Source organism: Molossus molossus, unplaced genomic scaffold (assembly GCF_014108415.1).
Source record: "Molossus molossus isolate mMolMol1 unplaced genomic scaffold, mMolMol1.p scaffold_m16_p_1, whole genome shotgun sequence".
NCBI lineage: Eukaryota > Metazoa > Chordata > Mammalia > Chiroptera > Molossidae > Molossus > Molossus molossus.
Genome location: NW_023425344.1, coordinates 16,926,189 through 16,945,933, shown reverse-complemented (window position 1 = coordinate 16,945,933; position 19,745 = coordinate 16,926,189). Strand labels below are relative to the sequence as shown.

Sequence of the window (19,745 nt, the reverse complement as noted above, 5' to 3'; positions counted from 1 at the left end):
TTAGTGAGAAAAACAATCGATTCCCGGCTGGGGCGAGTGGCATTTGCCTGTGTTCACCCGGTCTGTGTGGGTTTTCTCTCAGGACTCCAGTTTCCTCCCACATCCCAAAGCTGTACACATGAGCCCACCCTGCCCTGTCTGAGTGGGTGTGGGTGTGGGTGTGGGCGTGGGTAGTGATGCACCCTGAGATGGAAGGCCGTCCTGTCTTTCGCCCTGAGCTGCCTGCATAGGCTCCAGGCACCTGCAGCCCTGAGCTGGCATCAGTGGGCTGGAAAATAATTGTCTTCGCTTGTTTCTATGAGTCTTTCTTACACGTATGTATAGTTCATATTTATTTCAATATTTAATATTCTAAGTGTTTGGGGTCTTTATGAAGAAATTTGATGATGTTTTCGTGACCAGAAATAGGCTGTAGGAACTTGACTTTTGTTGATATCAATTAGCCTGTGATAAAACTAGTTTCACTATACATCATTCAGTCTCCAAGAACCTGTTGATGATGGTAAGTGAGGAATTACTGTATAGTCCAGTAGGTCCCTCTTTGGAAATTTTTAGACCCAGGTTAATATTCTAGCTCTGCCAGTTACTGTCTGTGTGGCCTTGGGCAAGTCAGTGTTCTTGTCAGAACTCAGTATCCTCATCTGTAAAAGGGAATAATAATACCTCTGACAGAATTATTGTCAGGTTTCATCATTCATTCATCAACACTTAAATGGGGCCTTGTTATGTGTTGATTAATGTTCTAAGGTTTAATGAAACATCAAGGAATAACAAAGACAAGGTCGTCGTTCTCACAGAGCTTATGTTCTAGTCGGGAAGACAGATAGCGAGAAGCTAAAATAGATAAGATAATTAGTGGATAGTGCCGGGGGAAAAAGAAAGCAGGGAAATGAGGTGTCATGAGTGTGTGTGTGTGTGTGTGTGTGTGTGCAATATTAAGTTTGTAAAGTGTAGCGTAGTGCCCGACAGGTAAGCACTCCATCAAGGGTAAATGTTGCTGGCAGGGTAACACGACACAGGCCCAGACTGGCTTACAATCCTCTTGCACAAGTATTCCACCCGGAATCTTTCAAGGTCTTCCTTCCTGTTGATTGACTGTTTCCAGTGGACTGGGTATGTGCCTCCCCACAGAGACAGAGACTGGGATGAGAAGCCTGGCAGATGATTCCCCGAAACTCAGCCCTCCTTACCACCCCTCCAGACTTTGCCAGCATCCGGCTTTGTAGCTTGGTGCAGAGTTCCTGGAAGCTTCCTTGCCTTTTGTGTGTCCCTTGTGGAATAAGCACCTAATACATATGCCAGGAGCCACCGCTCATGTTCCCCTGGAGACAGCCAGCAGCTGGTTTTCTTGTCTTTTTCTTTGTTTTTCTTCATTTTGCAGAGTATGGCACGTTAGCTCAGAACAGTAATGCAGGGTGAGTTATTCCAAAGCAGGAAGGTTCAGGTGGACCGCGCTCCTAACAGCATCATACATTAGCATTTCCTGGGCCCCCTTGGGCCAGTTCACATGTAGCTGTTTGTGACATTGCATAAACACTGGCTTTTGCCCTTCATAATGAGCTTTATGGTACACCAGATGACGTCTTTCAGTACCTCTGTTTTATCTGGTGTTGGCACCATAAAACGATAGAGCCCTTCTGTGACCATACCTCTACTGACATGGGACTTCTGGATAGATTCAACGAGCAAACCAATTAAGTCCAAGCCACGAGCCAATAAAAACAGAGCAGTGAGCATGCAGGTGACTCATTAAAGTATATTTTGTGTTTTGTTTTCTAAAAAGAGCTGAGCTGTGGAAGTTTGTAATGGTCCAGGATGAGAGACTCTTTGTAAATGGTTCCTCTTTATGCTTTAAGAAGCACAGAGCTGTCCTGTCCAGGAGGAAACACAAACGAAGAGGCCACTCTAATGAAAAGCTCTCACCTTGGGGCATTACAGAAATTAATCACACAGAATTGAAATGAGCGATAAGGGCCCTTCGCTCGCTCTAGCCCCATCACATCTCACTCTAACTGGGATCGCGACTGTGAACTACAGGTGGTGCTCATAGTTCAGCAAGCAGCCAGACTGGTCCAGCATCCCCTGATGTTTTATTGGCCAATGAGCTTGATATATTTGGTCTCAGAGACCATAGTCCAGCCTGTCCTGGCCTGGATGGCCCACACGACCAAAACAGCATGGCTTTGGAGTTTAATCCCATAGACCATGGGTTGCAATTAAACGTCTTAGTAGAACGCTGGCTCTGACGGATATCTCAGCCCAAGACTTATTTTATAGTACACCATGTCCAAATCCTACCGGAGTAAAAGGAATTGAGGCAGCTTTAACACTGCTTGGTGGGACACAGTCGAGTGTGGCTCTGGGAGCAGTGTGGACTGAATTGTCTGAAGGTCATTCAGGGGCTTCCTAGCTGTGTGATGTTGTATCAGTTGCTTGACTTCTCTGTGCCTCAGTATCTCACAGCGGAGATCATAGTAGTTTCAGTGAACTACTGAAATTTCACAGTGAAACAAATAGATAATAATTCACTTCAACACATCTTTATTTTTTTTTTATTTTTTTTTATCCTCACCCAAGGACATTTTTCCATTTTTTGTTCAGGTAGAGTGGGAGGGAGAGAGAGGAACAGAGAGAGAGAGAGAAACATCGACGTGAAAGGAACACATCGAATGGCTGCCACCCGCATGACCAACCAGGGCCGGGGACAAACTGCAACTGAGGTACGTGCCCTTAGCGGGAACCGAACCCGGGTCTCTCAGGACCGCAGGCCGACGCTCTAACTGCTGAGCCAAACCGGCCAGGGCTCAACACATCTTTATTGGGAACCCGACTACATGCTCTGGGGATAGGACAGTAGTCTGTAGTCCCTGCTTTCATGGGGCTCCCATCCTCGTGGGGCTAGACGGACAGTGAGCAGATCAGTATACCATTTCACAGAACCAGAGAAGCGCTTTTCACATGTGAGCACCTCTGCCATAGTCAGTGGGACCGTGTAGTTATGATTGGCACTTTTTCTTCTTTTTAGGGGTGCATAATAGGGGGTCTTAAAGTGGTAGAGACTTAGGTTCGATGAAATACAGTCGTCCCTCCTTATCTGCAGTTTTGCTTCCCCTAGTTTCAACTGTGGTCCAAAAATATTAAATGGAAAATTCCAAAAATAAACAATTAATAACTTTTAAGTTGAGGGTGGTTCTGAGTATCGTGATGAATCTCCGGCCGTCCCCCTCCATTCTGCCTGGGGCGTGACTCATCCCTTTGTCCAGTGTCCCACACTACGTGCACCCCACGCCCATCAGGCACTGAGTAGCTGTCTTGGTCGTCGGATCATGGTGTCACGGTGCTTGTGCTCAAGCAGCCTGTGTTTTACGCACTAATGGCCTCCATGACAAGAGCAGCGATGCTGGCGGTCCGACGTGCCACCAAGAAGCTGTGACGTGCTTCCTTTAAGTGAAAGGTGCCTGCACCTTTGGTGCCACCTGCAGTTTCAGGCGTCCACCAGCAGTCCTGGAGGGTATCCCCTCAGATAAGGGGGCGCTACTGCACAACACTGTGTCAGAAGGTGCTCAGTGCTAAGTAAAACAATGTGCAGAGTGCAGCCTGGAGAAACGGGGACACTGTCTATATCGGGTGGTCAGGGGAGGAGCATCAACTCTCGTGCCCTTTGCGTGAAGATCTGAAGGAAGCGTGTGCGAAGTGGTCAGGCAACCCCAGGACGAGGTGAGGGGACCTGTAGGCGGCGTGAGCGTGGGGCCATGGAGGCCCAGCTCGGGGCACCCGGCCTGGGGAGGGCACTGTTGTTGTGGAGAGAGTGCAGCACACGCCCCAGGGCCCCAGACTGACTGCCAGGGCTTCGCGCTGGCCCTGCCATCTGTAAGGTCTGATGTGGGCAAGTCACTTTGTGTCTCTGTGTCTCAGTTTCTTACCTGGAATTGAGGAGAGTAACAGACCTCACGGGCTGCTTGTTGGGCTTACATGGGTTCGTGTGTGTAAACACCCAGGACAGGGCCCGGCGGGTAGGAAGTCCTGCACGCGTGTTTGCTGTAAGTGTTGAGACTGAAACCTTGGGTGAGGGGCACCACTGAGCTGAGCACATGCCTGGGCATGGAGAGCTGGCTTCAGAGCCCTGTGTCAGCCCATCGGGGGGTTCTCACCTGTAAAGAGGAGAGGACCGTGTCTGCCTCCTGGGGCTGTGGGAAGCATCACATGAGAGGTTCCTAATTTAAGGAGCATGCAAGGGTGCCCTGTGGTGAGCCAGACACCGCTGCTGATGCCGGGCTGCCGCAGTGCAGAGGACAGACAGGCAGGGCTCCTGCTGGTGGGGAGCTGACAGGGGAGCACACGAGCAGGTGAGCGAGGTCATAGCTGTAAGTACGATGAAGGCAGTGGGCAGGGCGGTGGGAGGGAGAGTAACTTGGGAGTGAACAGCTTCAGTGATGGTATCCAAGGCAGACTTCTCAGAGGAGGTGACATTTAACCTGAGACCTGAAGGAGACAAAAGAAGTGGGTTCTGGTCCGGCCAGTGTGGCTCTGGTTGAGCGTCGCCCCCTCACCAAGAGGTTGCTGGTTCGATTTCCGGTCAGGACACATGCCCAGGTTGTGGGCACAATCCCCAGTGGGGGGCTTGCAGGAAGCGGCCAATAGATGTTCTCCTCTCGTTGATGTTTCTCTCTCTCTCACTTCCTATCTCTCTAAAATTAATAAAGGGGGAAAAAAAGGTAAAATAAAAGAAATGGGTTCTGGACAGACATGTGGGCAGGCTATTCCAAGGGCAGAAGAGGTGCAAAGGCCCAGAGGCAGGCAGGTGCATGGTGTATTTGAGGCACTAAGAGAAAGCCAGCATGGCTGGAGAGCAGAGAACAAGGGGGATGGTTAGAAATGGGGTCAGAAGGTAGGTGGGGAGCAGCTCATTAGCTTCCCAAGGGCTGTGGCATTTATTCCAGGCAGTGAAAAGCCACTGAAAGTATCATGTAAAGGAAACTTCTGCCATGTTGTTTGGCCCAAATTGGGTGCTCATTAAATGGGAAACTGATACACACTAATGAGTGTGTGCACAGTGATCTCCAGAGCCTTGGGAGCAAGAAAATGAAAACTGCTGGTTTTGTTTTTATTTATTTTTAAAGTGACAAATGCTTTTGTTTAAAGCAAGAACTGGACTAGAAATTTGGACTCTGGTATACACAACAGAGTTGCCCACTTGGGGCCTTTTTAAGCTCTCCTGTTCAATTTTATCGAGGGTATCTCATAAGTCAGGGGCAATTGGAGAGGATGTGGAGAAAACAAACAGGAAAAGTAAAGATAGTCAGGGCCTTGTTATTAAGTTGCCCAGCATAGCACTAGGCCAGGTGGATGTTTAATAGCTGCCTTTTGGTACCGACCTCTTCCTAGGTGTGCTATTTGCATCAGCACCAGGAGTGGGGGCGAGGAAGGGCTAGCGTCTGCATCCTGTGAACAGTTCTCTCATCTGATCCTCCCAGTAACCCTGTAACCATACCAACTGTGACTGGGGATTTCCCTTTTAAAGCTGTACACCAGCAGTATATTTACATCAACAGCGAGAGTTCCATCAACAGTGGTCCTTGCATTATATCAGCGACTTTCAACCTTTTTCATCTCATGGCACACGTACATTGATTATTAAAATTCTGTGGCACACCAAAAAAAAATGTATATTTTATTTTTTGCATCTGACAAAAACAGAGTATGATTTTGATTCCTTCGCACCAGATGGCTATTGTTGTGTTGGCTGTTGTCATTTTTTATTTGACAATCTAAAGAGAGAGAGGTCAGTGCTCCTGACTAAATAGTCAGGTGTTACGTGTTTTAAATATTTTTATGGCACACTGGTTGAAAATCGCTGCATTATATCTTCATATTGTGCGGATGGAGGCCCTGGAGCTGGAACTGTGTGGCGTATAAGCCGGGCAGCCGTACAGATCTGTCCTGGGTACGAGGTAGCTTTTATCTCTGTTATAGACTGAATGTGTCCCCATAAGATCCATCTGTTGAAACTTAATCTTCAGTGTGATGGAATTGCAGGTGGGACCTTTGGGAGGTGTTTAGGTTACGCAGTAGGGCTCCCACAAATGGGATCAGTGCGCTCATTAAAGAGACCTCAGCGAGCTCTCTGTCCCCTCCACCACATGAGAAAACAGCCATGCATGAGCCAGAAGCAGGTGCTCACCAGACCCCAAATCGGCTGGCACCTTGATCTTGGACTTCCCAGCCTCCAGAACGGTGCGCCGTAAGTGTCTGTTGTTTGCATGCCACCAGTCGATGGTCTTCTATCGCAGCCTGAGGGGACTAAGATAATTCCCATGAAAAATAAATGCCACCTGGGGCCCAGTGAGGTTGGATGTCTGCCAAGAACACATGACTGGGATTAGCAAAAGCAGGATCTGAACACAGCTAACACCTGGAGAATAATAGCTGCTCCTGGCCCTGGCCACCTCTCACTGGGGGAGAAAACGGATTCAGGCAAAGGGAAACAAGATGAGAATATGTGGAGGGTTGTGAGGGATGAAGCCTGAGAAGAGATCAGGGATGGAGCAAGTCATTCCGAGTCAGGGGCCTGAAGGAGGACCGGCGTTTGAGCCGGGCTTCCGTAGAGGAGTTGGATCAATGGGCAGGGTGGGGGTTGGACACCTAAGAGCCATTCAGCCCCCTCATTTCACAGGCGAGCCCCTCAGCCACATCCCAGCTGCAGCTGAGCGTCATCCATCGCTGACAACTCATAGCCGTAATTCGTTCATAAACGTTTATTTCCATCTAAGTCACCAAATGGATGCATCCACTAGTGGCCGCGCCTCCTCGGGCACTGGTCCCGGGCAAGGCTGGCACAGGGAGGCCGGAAGTGCAGTGCTGACGCCCACGATTGGGGGAATTAGCGCTCGGAGCAGTTGCTTCCTAGCCGTTTCCAAGAGGGGAAATCGGCGTTATGGCCTGCGGTCTGTAGATAAGGCTGGTCTGGGAGCTCTGCTTTCCCCAGCTGGGGGTCTTTGTGGGACAACTCCCGTGGACGATGACAATGGCCATCACTGTAACGATGATCATAATAGCTGCTAACATTCATGGAGCACTTTTATGTTCCTGAGGTTGTGCTAAGTCTGGTAGAGAAATCCCATCTTCCCTCGCTTAGGATTAGGTTCTGAAGTCAGCCTGTATGAGGCAGAAACTTGTATCTAGTCAAAATTGCCCTTGAGGGGCCCTAAGCTGTCCGTAAGGTTCAGGGCACATGGTCATGTGTACACCTGAACAGTGGTATTGTGTATAAATGTGAACAGTATGATTTTTCCCACTTCTCAGTCTGTGACAGGTGTGGGTAAGTCACCCAATTTAAAAATTGTTTCATTTCTCTCTCAGTCTTTCTTCTCCATCGCTCGCTTACTCTTCTCTCCAACCCCCCCTCATCTTTTTGGCAAATACATATATTTGAATGCCCTAGTTAAATGTGCATTCAACACAACTCCACTCTCTCTCACCTGACAGTCAAAAGCTATACTGTTATTGTCAGATTTTTACAGTGAAGGATACGAAGGCTCAGAGACAGTAAGGCACATGCCTGAGGTTGCACAGCTCACGGACTGTGGAGCCAGGACATGAAGCACGAGGCAGGGGCACTCAGAGCCTAGGAGCCCTGTTCCTGGCCTCCTTGGGCCCCTGCAGTTGATTGTTCTGGAGTGTCAGACCCAACTAATGATCCAACTATTACCAACTTGGTCCTCACTTGAAAAATAAGTGTTTCAGCCAGTCTAGTCCTGAGATTTAATAGCGGATATTGTATGCACATTAAACAGCAAATGATTGCTAACATATTTATTGAAGCTTAACAGGCATCCAGTATATAAAAGATGGCTCTTCTATGGCTGTCAGACCTGAATAAACATGTGTAATAATTAATTGGCATTAAGCAAACATAATTGTGTGATTCTAAATTAAGTGCTCAGTGAAGTGGATTGTGAATGGAAACCACAGTGGTGTTTTATTACTTAAAGTTCAAGCTGTCAGTCTGGCTTTTCATATATCAAGAAAAGAGCCCCCATTCAAAGTCCTATCACAGGTCTCCTTTTGCCTCAGACTACACAGAGCCGAAGCCTACCTGTTCCTAGACCCTTTGATTTGAGGGATTTTTTTTTTTTTTATTTGGTTAGCTGTTTGTCTTTCTGTATACCCACTTGGGGTTCTGAAAGTCCTGAGCCAAGCAATTGTGTAACATTAAAGAATTTTCACATATCAGCTTTCAGCTGAATTAATCAGTGCTGCTATAAACTCCACCCTCCACACCCACCACCGCCCAATACAGTTATTCTCATTGTTTACCATAGTTATACTCTCTAAAGTTGCGGCCAACACTGAAATAACAAATACTGAACTACTGCTCCTAGGGAAAATACAGGATTAGGTTTGTCGGCCCTGAGGAAGAAGACACCTACCAAGAAGGGCTCCTGTGGCTAACGGGGCTCCAATTTCAAAGCAGAGCCTAGCAGCCATTTGTAAACAGGGGACTCTTGCACAAGCCACACTTTAGGGAGAAGCCTGCATTAAACCGCCTGCTGTTCGCACTGAAGTGCCTGCCTGCTCGGTGTTCCTGCCATCGGAGCCAGCCCTTCTAAAGGAGTTCCGGGAATCCTATTTTAACCAATAGAACTGAGGCTTTCCCTGTCCAATCGGAGCTGCGCAGCTATATCCCCATTAGCATCTTCTCTGACCAGAGTGTGCTTTTTTGGACCAACCAAACTCTGAGGATTTAGAGTCCTCATTTGCATGAGGACAGACCAATCGGGGACCTGGGGGGGACTTCTGTGTATATAAACCAGCTCCCCTCTGACTCGGAGAGAGAGCACTTTCTCACAGCCCTGCTCTACGACAACTGAGCTGTTTACCCCGAACCGAGTTTCCTTCTTCACCGCACCCCACACCCGGGATTCCTGTCGACGTTGAATTGGTGCTAGCCTCAGTTGACGGGTTTCTGTAAGCCTCTGGTCACAACAGTTTTGTCAATGGATCAATACATAATTTTGTTTTATGTGTGTTTTGTTTCTGTTTAAAGTCACATTATTTAATGTATATTGTTGATTCATCGACACTGAACGCCCAGCCAGTAGCACTGTAATTCACTCATGAATGAAGCTTAGCTCACACCTATTTTCTTTGTAAGACACATCACAGCCTTCTTGTGCTTAGGAACACTAGACAGCACTTCAGCATTATGCATGGGGAGCATTTTAAAAAGCAAAAACCAAAAAACGTGGCACTAAATAGACCATGGAAAGGACACTTGTGTAGACAGCTAAACAGGAGGCAGAACATTGCCTCGTTCAACCTCAGCTGGGAGCTAGGCTGATGGACAATTCACATTTTTTTGCAACTCTGCACTTGTTCACCCGTGCCTGTGCATGATTTGGAAGTGCCACGGGTGTTGATTTTGAGGTTACAAATAAATTTGGGCAAATTTGAAAATACAGAATCCTTGACTAATGTGGCTTGGCTGTAATCAGATTCCATAAAGCACAGCTGTCTATGTACATCCTCTGCCAGGTCTTTTTAGAAGCTGTTCTGCTGCCTGGAACATTGTCTGCCCAATCCCAGTGATGCACATAGTAGGTGCACAGTAAATATGTGTCCAATTCAATTGAGTAATTTTAAAATAAAGACCTCAAATCTATGTTATTTGAAAATGCTCTTTACTTTTCTCCAGTCATCATTTCTTTTCAAAAGTTGTTATTAATTCAATCTAGTTAATATCCTATCTTGCCTTTTAACTCTCTGTCTCTCACCTGCCCCTAAATCCTCCAGTGATGTGAAAATGAAGCCATTTTCTCTACTGGCAACAAATCCCTCAAGATTCATTGGAAGGAAAAAGAAAAGCGTGCCCCAGGCAGGCACCGCTGGCTGAGTTGGATCTGTGTGACAGGGAAAAACTGTCCCCAGGATCTCATCGTATATGAAGCCCATCTGCACACACCCTTCAGAGGTGGGGGGACCCGGCTTACAGCCTTTTTAGAAGACGCATCTGGAAGCAGTACTGAAACTTTTAAAAGTCACTCTGATGGCAACCTGCTTGACACTAATGGGGACATAAAGGGTCCTCTGGATCTCCCTGGGGTCTCACGTAGTTCCCATTGCAGCCCCGCCTGGGAGGTCTGGCCTGCAGGGAGAGCTTGGCCTTGCCGTAGGGGAAGCTGTGCGTTCTGTGGCGTCCTTTGGAAAACTGCATTTCTGAGGACTGGAATTATATCCCTAAGGGTTTAAGAACATATAAATAAACATATGTTATGAAAGGTATACATACTTATTTTAAAAGTTAGAAAACTACACGTGTTGGTGAGGATGTGGAGAAAAGGGAACCCCCGTGCACTGTTGGTGGGAATGCAGACTGGTGCAGCCACTGTGGAAAGCAGTATGGACTTACCTCCAAAAAGTAAAAATGGAACTGCCTGATGACCCAGCAATCCCACTTCTGGGACTATAACCAGAGAAACCCAAAACACTGATTCAAAAGAATATATGCACTTTACAGTAGCCAAGCTATGAAAGCAACCCAAGGACCCATCAGTAGACGAGTGAATAAAAAAGCAGTGGTACATATATACAACGAAATAGTACTCGGCCATTAAAAAAAAAAGAATGAACTCTTACTATTTGCAGCAGCATGGATGGACCTAGAAGGTATTATACTGAGTGAAATAAGTCAGAGAAAGACAAGCACCATATAATTTCACTTATATGTGGAATCTAAAGAATAACATAAATGAACAAACAAAACAGAAACGGGCTCATAGATACGGAGAACAGACTAACGGTTGCCAGCGGGGAAGGGCCTCGGGGGACTGGGACTGGGTGAAAAAGGTGAAGGGTATGAGAAGTATATATTTCTAGTTACAAAATAGTCTTGGGATGTAAAGTACAGCATAGGAAATATAGTCAATAATAATGTAATAACTATGTATGGTGCCAGGTGGGTACTGGAAATATGGGTGGGGAGCTCTTTGTGCTATACACCTGAAACTAATATAAAATAATTTTGAATGTAAACTATAATGGAAAAAAAGAACATTTTAATGAAAAAAGGAATACACAGAAAAGAACAGCTTACACAGTCTCCATCACCTAAACATTTTAGTGTTTTGATATATTTGGCCATTTTTTTCTTCTGCCCATGGGTCCTCAGTATAATTTAGTCTTACTGCATAGAAAAGGTAATGCTCTGCCTTCTCCCTCCAGTTAGCTTGGCATTCTAAACATGTCAGTGGGAGCACAGAGTTCACAGCACCCTATTTAAAACAGCTGCAAAGTGGGCCATTGATTGATTGCATTAGAGTTTGCTAACAATTCCACTATTGTTGGAGGTTGTTTCTAGTTATATTACTCTTTCTATAAATGACAGTGCAATCTGCTTTTGTTTTTTGTTTTTTTGTTTTTTCCCTAAAGCTAGTCCTTGTCTCAGAGTATTCTCAGCCCAGATTGTCAGAAGTGAAGTTACTGGGTCATTAAATGGGGACATTTTTAAGGCTCTTGATAATCGAGCCTCATTGTTAGGAGTGTGGATGCATACTCATCTCAGCATGTGTTACCATTTTTAAATCTTTTTGCTAAGTTTAAAAGAAACCCGGAGTTGGTTTCCTCACCATGGCTATGCTACACAGAACATGCACCTTCCAATGCCCAGGCTGGTGCTCCTGTCAGCCTCATACCGCGTATGTGTGCGCGCGCGTACAGAATGCAATATGTTTTTTAAAAACTCATGGTATTGGCAAGAGATGTCTTCGACTTGTGTTTTTTCCCAACATTTCTTGAAAATCTTTCAAAACTTTCTACCTAGTATGCTTGGTTTTTTTTGGAGCTGTTTATTTTAACTTTGTCCCTCCCCCACCCTCTTTTTTTCCTGCTAATGGAAAACGCAGCTCTTGAGGATGACGATCGCCAAGCAGAGGCTCGGGGACGAGGAAATCGGCGTGCGGCACTTTGCAGCCCATGAGCGCGAAGACTTGGTTCAGCAGCTGGAGAGAGCGAAGGAACAGGTTATTACCAACATCTGGTAAAAGCAGAGGTGGATTGGCACAGCTGGACACAACACAGAGAAGAGCGGGCAGTGTCCCTGCTGCCCAGAGGGTGCAGGGTGTCAGGGATGCGAGTCCCAGGAGGAAGGAGGATATAGTGCTTTTCCTTCCTCTCACTCCACCAGGTTCCCCAGCCGCCGCTGTGTTTCTGGTACCATTGTTCTGAACACAAGAAACCGTGTCCCCCACCCCCCACCCCACCGCTGTCCCCGGGATAGACAAGGAGAGAACGAAATGTGACAAACTGGCCTGAATTTGCAAGTTTCTGCTCAAATGCTGAGCAGTGCTTTTTAGGCAAAATCTCAACGGGTAGAGAGTCCTAGTTAGGGAACAGCTAAGAGAGCCCAGACTTTGCTTGCCTTCTCTTGCTAATTGGTTTTGAAGAGCAGAACAAGATTTCTGGGTCTAGAGTGGATTGGAAAGCATGCGTTTGTAAGACACTGGCTGCGTTCCCACTCGGGATTTGCCATCTCCCGCCTCTGATTTCAGGGCACGCCGCCGTGGGTCGGGCATCGGCTCCGTGTCCAAGCTGGTGCTGCCCTCCCACCTCACACAGAGTCCGTGTCTGGCAGGACGCCGGCGCCTTCCTTTTAGCTTTGATCGTATTCCAGCGAGCGGCTCTTAGGGTTTTATAGCACGCGGGCGGTGTTAATAAGCTCTCTAAAAGTCAGCCAGCCACGCGGAAGGCTCCGTCTCTGGCCGTAAAGCCGGTGTCTGCGGAACATCTTGAGTCAGGGAGCTTCCTTTGGTTTCAGATTGAGTCTCTGGAGCATGACCTGCAGGCCTCTGTGGATGAGCTTCAGGATGTGAAGGGAGAGCGGTCTTCCTACCAGGACAAAGTGGAGAGGCTCAACCAGGAGCTGAACCACATCCTGGGCGGCCACGAGAACCGCATCATTGACGTGGACGCCCTGTGTATGGAGAACAGGCAAGTGGCCAGGCCCAGGCAGACTGGGAGGTGCTTGCAGCCCTGTCCACATGTGAGACAATTGCCTGACAATGCAGGAGACACAGCCCCCAAAGATGTCAATACCACATAGTGGTAGTAAATGTCCGAGAGAAGCACCACACACCCACCCACCCACCCACATGTGTGCCCCCTTCTCTCCGCAGCTGGGCAGGAGGGCGGGGACCCAGTGAAAGCTACTGGTACTGCTATCAAGGAGAGAGAAAAGAATAAGAAAATAAATTGAGAAATTCCCTTAGCTGTTCCTTTTCCCCGAGGCAAATTTCAGTGTGTATATGTGTCTCGCTTAATGTTCTGTCTGGTGTGTCCTCTTCCTGCCTTCCTTCCCTGTGGAATCGTCTTAATGAGAATTATGTGAAAAGTGTGTGGATATCCCTTAGGGGATCTCTGCGGAGGGCTCTTCTGAAGTGGGGTTTCTGTGATTTGGGCGTATTTGACCTTGATCACATCCATTTAAGCAGAGGTCACAAAGGTGCACTTTTCAGTGGTGAGAAGGCATTATATGCAAAAGACGACACCCAGGCACGTGCTTTTCTGTTTTTCTCCTCTCCTATTCGAGTGTATGTTTTTAATTCTGCCCCCAAACACTTTCTACTTGTATTTTTTCCCCCCAGGTACCTTCAAGAGAGATTAAAGCAACTTCATGAAGAGGTCAACCTCTTGAAATCTAACATTGCCAAATACAAGGTAGCGGAACCATGACGACGGCGATGATTCACTGGTGTACATCTAAATGTCATCCTATTTAATTCTCTTTTATGTGCCAAAGATATTTTAGTGCCTGCCTGCACTCCCGGAGAGAGGGCCCTCAGCTTTCGCCCAGGTAGCGTAGCCGGGGAGAATTAAACCCAAACAACAAAACCGCTCTCGTGAGAGCTGCTTCTGCTGCCGTTATCAGGACGGGGCACACCGAGACCCCCCCAGAATCCAGCCGTGGCCCCTTTACAGCCTCAGCCCACGTGGCATTAGACTTCTTATCTGGCTTTTCTATAAAATGTTCTGTCATCAGATGCTATTTGTCTCATAATCATCCCTAAGAAAATGGCTTCTGAGCGAGGAAGAAACAAAGATTAGGAAATCGCAATCCAGCCCATAATGTTCACGTCACCCCGAAAGGACAGAATGTCTGAAGTCTCCCCACTGCTATTTCATCTCATCCCGGCACCATTAGTTTGATAATATCTATTTCTGCAGATGTTACTTGTAAGTGTTATAATTAGAGAAATCTCCTGGGTTCCTCTGCTTTGAAAATAGATTGATTTCTCCTCCTGAGGGTGAAGTTTTACAGCCGTCTCGATGCTTGGGAGAGCCTTCTCTTTCCCTGGCTCTGACGGGGGCTTTTCCCCAGAAATCTGTGCCATTCCTCCTTTCCGTCCGGGGGGCCGCAGTTCAGTTTATCCCAGTCTATATATGCACAAGCAGCCCAAGAAGAATGCAGCTTCTAAAGATGTATAATTAATACACAGTTTTAAAATATGCACGTATGCATCCATTTGAGAACATTTTTTTCAGTTCTTCCATGTGCCAAGCACCGGCTGTATAGGACATAGCAACTTTAATGTAAGAGTCTCTTCTAGGAATGACATTTAGGGGACACATACACTTCCCTTCCTCGTGTCCCATGGCAGATATCACCGATCGATCGTGGCTCTTTGTCCAGTCCAGCCACAGAACCCTTCCAAATGCCACTAATAGCGGCTGGGCGTTGGCACGTGGAAGTTAACCTGCTCTCCCTCCACCTCATGTCTCTTCGGAAGGGGTTTTCAGAACCAGTGACTTCACACATTAGGCTGAGACTGATAATTTAACAGATACGCATTGAGTGCGTTTTGTGTGTAGGAGAAGGTAATTGCTGTCATTTTGTCAGGCACCAGCTTTAAAAAAACCTCTTTACCAGGTCCATAACAATCCGAACCGTTTGGCAGGGACTCAGAACTTGAACAGGTGGGCCGGCCTTTGGAGTCTGCCAAGGGTTCTTGTGCGCTGAACTGGGAGGCTGCGTCTAACTGTAACCAGGTATTTCCCCTTTACTGGCTCTTCTGACAGAGGTTTTTATTCTTCTCCCAATGCTGCTTTAGAATGCTCTCGAGAGACGGAAAAACGCGAAAGGCCAGGGTAAATCCAGCAGCAGTGCCCTGACGGGGGTCCTCTCTGCAAAGCAAGGTAGGGTGTGTTCTCCAGCAGGGACCACTCAGGAGCACAGGACACTGGAGCTGTCCGTCCGCATCTTGTTCGTGGCTTGGCAACCGAGCTGATCCTTAGAAACTTCCACCTGCCCCAGAAGTCCCTGGAGGGCTGGTTAGGACAGAGTCCTGGCCCCCACCCAGAGTTTCTGATGTAGGAGGTCTGGGCCGGGCCCTGAGAAAAGGCATTTCTAAAAAGTTCCCAGGTGATGCTGATGCTGGTTTGAGAGCCCTGTTTTCACAACCTCTGCCTTAGGGGTTTCCTGGTAACTGCGTCCCTTCCCCTGCACTGTGCTGTTCTTCCAACGATGCTGTCCCTTCTCAGATCCCCAGTGTAGCATCTCCGAGTCCATGTTCCAGCCTCATTGAATTTCCCTTTTTCCTGGCCTCTGTGATCAGAACAGAAGTCTCATAGCTGCTGAGATCATTTTATCACAGAGCATGTGCCGTTTTCAACGAAGCTTCTATTGATTGCAATTTTGTTCCTCCTCCTTGTCGATTCCGATGAAAAATAATGATCTTCCAAGAACAGTCCAGGGGCATAAATAGCAGAGAGCTTGCTTCTGACACTTACTGTTTGGGAGTTCAGTTTTAAATGTGAGCCTCAGGTTGAACACGCTTGACTGGCCCACTTCCGGGTTGTTGGCAGTGCGGATGGCAACAGTCAGACGGCAACAGTCAGACGGCAACAGTCAGACGGCGGTCTCAGTCAGAGCGGGGGTCGCCTAAATATTTGCTCACTCTCAGCTTAACCAAGGCACTTTTCCAGGCAACTCTTTTTCCTGATTCCACCAGAAACGGACACACTAGAGTTGTTTCTTTCTTTCTTTCTGTTTTTTTTAATCCTCACCTGAGGATATTTTTCCTTTGATTTTCAGATGGAATGGGAGGGAGAGAGTGGGAGAGAGAGAGAGAGAGAGAGAGAGAGAGAGAGAGAAGAGAGAGAAACGTCAATGTGAGAGAGACACATCGATTGGTTGCCTCCTGCACGACTCCAACCAGGGCCAGGGATCAAACCACAACCGAGGTACGTGCCCTTGACTGGAGTCGAACCCGAGACTCTTTGGTCTGCAGGCCGACACTCGATATAACTGCTGAGCCAAACTGGCCAGGGCTAGAGTTGTTTCTCAAAAAGAAACCGACAGTAGCCCGTCTCAGGTTAGCTCTGGATACTCTTGACAGCAGAACATCTTTGAATGCGGAGACCAGCCTTGTCTCTGCTGTGGGGAAAGCCGGCCACACTCAAACACCGTGGCCAGGCCGTGAATCTGGACAGCCTGCAGATAACCATTTGGCAACCTATTATGGAATGCCTTGAAAGGGTAACTGTAGGCCTACGCCAACGTTTGGCTTCGGGAAAGTTCTTCCTACATTAATTATGATAAACTTTGGAAACAACATATTTATTATTATATCTCTATACATGAACGACCAAGCAGCTGTTATATTTTGTTTTGGGAGATGCTCATGATGCATCAGGTTGAGTGAGAAAAGCAGAGCTTTCCCCCATTTTTGAAGACAAATGCATGAATCTGGATGTCTGCATATAGCGTATAGGAAATGGTGTTCAAAAATATATAGTGGTTTGTACTGTGTCCTTTTTCTGTCTGGTGGGAGTACACGTGGTCCTTGTCTTTCTGGATAATCCCTGAGTTTGCCTACCCCTTCTAAAAATGTGCATATACAAAATATAGGTTGTAGTTTAAGCAATCTCCTAAATTATCTTGCCACTCACTAAAGGTGCCAACACCCTGGGAAACTCGGACCTAAAGGAAGGAGCTCAGGGCTAGAGTCGTCGTCATTAATGTGACTGCGTGACCTGCAGCCAGTGTTTTTAATCCACCTGCACTTTGCTTTCCTGTGCATGAAATGATGATAAATGCTTTTTTCCCAGGTGGATTTTTTTTTGGTTCATTTTAAGGCTCAAATGAGTTAGTCAATATGAATGTTTCTTTGAAAGTATAAAATACTGGATAAATGCAACAGATTATTATCCTTTTAAAAAGTGTTGGTAGAAGTCCACGAGATGCCCTCCTCTCTGTCTAACCCACACACCGAGCTTTATGTTGTTGTACTCCTGACCTTTGAAATGGACTCTAGTGTAACACAGCAGCATTGAGAAGCTGGGTCCCTGGCAGTATCCAGGACAAGCCGGCCCTGGTTTGCATTCCAGGGTTCCGGATGGACTTAAAACTAGATGTGAATTTTATGTCCCTCCTAGTTCAGGATCTGCTATCTGAGGATCACGGATGCAGTCTGCCAGCTACTCAGCAGTCCATTTCTGACCTGAAGTCTCTGGCAACAGCCCTGTTGGAGACAATCCACGAGAAGAACATGGTCATCCAGCACCAGAGGCAGACCAACAAGTAGGCGACTGGATCTTTGGGTGGGGAGAGGGTTGGAGGGATGTGGGGTGACGGCAACTGGTGGGACCACATGCCTTAAGCGGTGTTCAACCTGTGGGTCGCGACCCCTTTGGGGATCGAGTGACCCTTTCACAGGGGTCGCCTAAGACATAACAGTAGCAAAATTACAGTTATGAAGTAGCAACGAAAATAATTTTATGGTTGGGGGTCACCACAACATGAGGACCTGTATTCAAGGGTCGCGGCATTAGGAAGGTTGAGAACCACTGCTTAAGGGAAGTGGGTGAGAACACTTAGATCTGGTAGGAAACTTCTTAAACTAGAGCTGTGCTTCTGCACTATGACAGCACCTTGCCTCTCAGCTGAGTTTGAGCCATCAAATAATACTGGTCACTGCTTACCGAATGCTTGCCCTGAACTGCTCACTGAGTAATGCATATTCAATGGCGACTTTGATAGTACAGTCGCCTGGGTAGCTCAGCCTACCTGTTCTCCAGGTCTCCTTTAAGGGAGGCACCTCCCGAGTGCCATTTTAACCTACAGCATGACTTTGAGGGGCTCTGGATGGCAGGAGCTGCCAAGCATCCACCCAAAGCCAGCTGGGCCTGCAAGGGAGTCTCATGTCAAGATCAGCAAAACAGATGGCAAGAAGGAACGGCAATTAAAACAGAATACCTTATTTGATTATTATAAACATATTGACTGTGTTGGGCAAAATCAAGCAAGTTGAAGTAGCCAGTAGAGACGACAGGAGCACAACTGAACGGGTTCGGAGAATGGTGGATAAACAGTACATTAAAACAGCAAAGTGCACATGGCCAGCTCATGGGCTAACGGCCGTGGTTGCTCAGTGCTCCATGCTCAGAGGGGCCCCGCACTTGGTCTAATGCTCCTGTTTCCACGCTGAAATTCTTAATTATTTTTTTAGCAAAGGGGCTTCACATTTTCATTTTGCACTGGGCCCTGCCAACTATGTAGCTGGTCCCGCTTATAAGCCCTACCCTCGGACCAAACTGAAGGTGTGGAAGAAGACGAAAGGCTGGCTTCAGCAAGAAGGGGAGGGGCCAGGGAAGGCGGTCTGGAAGATGATTGAGAGTATTGTAGAAACACAACAGAACCAAGAGGAGATGGAAGGGAAGGGAAGATCGCGCGGGAGATGAAGATATATATAAACGAAGGCGGAGAGCGGTGGAGGGAATCTGGGCAATCTCAAAGGAATGACAAGGGTAATTTATTGACCGAAGAAGTTTCAGAAATTCTTTTTAAAGAAATCTTAACCAAGGAACGAAACAGCCAGAGGCTGAACTGCAGATACTTCTAAGGGGAGGGAGAAGGAACGGGACTCTCCCAGAACAGGCAGGAGGTCTGTTTTGGGGGGTAGAATCCTGCAGTGTGCCACGTTGCTGTTGATTTGACACTCCTGCCCCTCGGCCAGGCTGATTGCCTGACGTGTCCCTAACATTTCCCACGTAGCCATGTGTGCTCCCAAGTTCCATGGGCTCTTGCCTCTTGTGAAAAAGACTGAGGTTTTCATTCTGACAGGGTTTTTTTGCTTTAATGCACCTTTTCATTTTTAACTATTTAGTAATTTGTTGTTGTTGTTGTTGTTCAGATAGAGCAGGAGGGAGAGAGAGGAGGAGGAAGAGAGAGAGAGAGAGAGAGAAACATCGACGTGAAAGGGACACATCGAGTGGCTGCCACCTGCATGACCAGGGACAAACTGCAGCCAAGGTACATGCCCTTAGCGGGAATCAAACCCGGGTCTCTCTGGACCACAGGCCGACACTCTAACCACTTAGCCAAACTGGCCAGGGCACTATTTAGTAATTTTGAACCATCTCATGATTCAAATTGAAAAGGTTAAACAACACTATATGGCAGGTCCTTGAATAATGCCAGTTCATTCATTGTCATTTCATTATAATGTTGATGTGTTGCTTAGGAACTTAACTCTTGTTTTTATCAATCACCCAATGGTAAAACTGAGTTTGTTATGCGTCATTTTGCTTAAAGTCGAAGAACCAATAGAGGACGTTAAGTTAGGACTTAATTGTATCTCCACTCTCTTAGCCACCCAATCCCCTTCCTGGAAGAAACCACCATTCCTCACTTCTATGGATTCTTCCCAAGCATGCACCTATAAGCAAATGTAGAATGCATTTATACAGACACC

At 47.2% G+C, this 19,745-nt stretch overlaps 1 protein-coding gene across 2 annotated transcripts in view; it reads left to right on the top strand.

Annotated features, from left to right (window-relative positions):
* CCDC149 (coiled-coil domain containing 149) overlaps nucleotides 1-19,745 on the top strand; it is a 95,358-nt gene that overhangs the window by 53,980 nt on the left and 21,633 nt on the right. For both annotated transcript variants that reach the window (XM_036271819.1, XM_036271817.1), the window contains exons 5-9: nucleotides 11,901-12,017; nucleotides 12,812-12,984; nucleotides 13,638-13,710; nucleotides 15,102-15,186; nucleotides 17,428-17,572. In XM_036271819.1, the coding sequence (XP_036127712.1) occupies nucleotides 11,901-12,017; nucleotides 12,812-12,984; nucleotides 13,638-13,710; nucleotides 15,102-15,186; nucleotides 17,428-17,572 (593 nt within the window). The remainder of the gene's footprint in view (nucleotides 1-11,900; nucleotides 12,018-12,811; nucleotides 12,985-13,637; nucleotides 13,711-15,101; nucleotides 15,187-17,427; nucleotides 17,573-19,745) is intronic.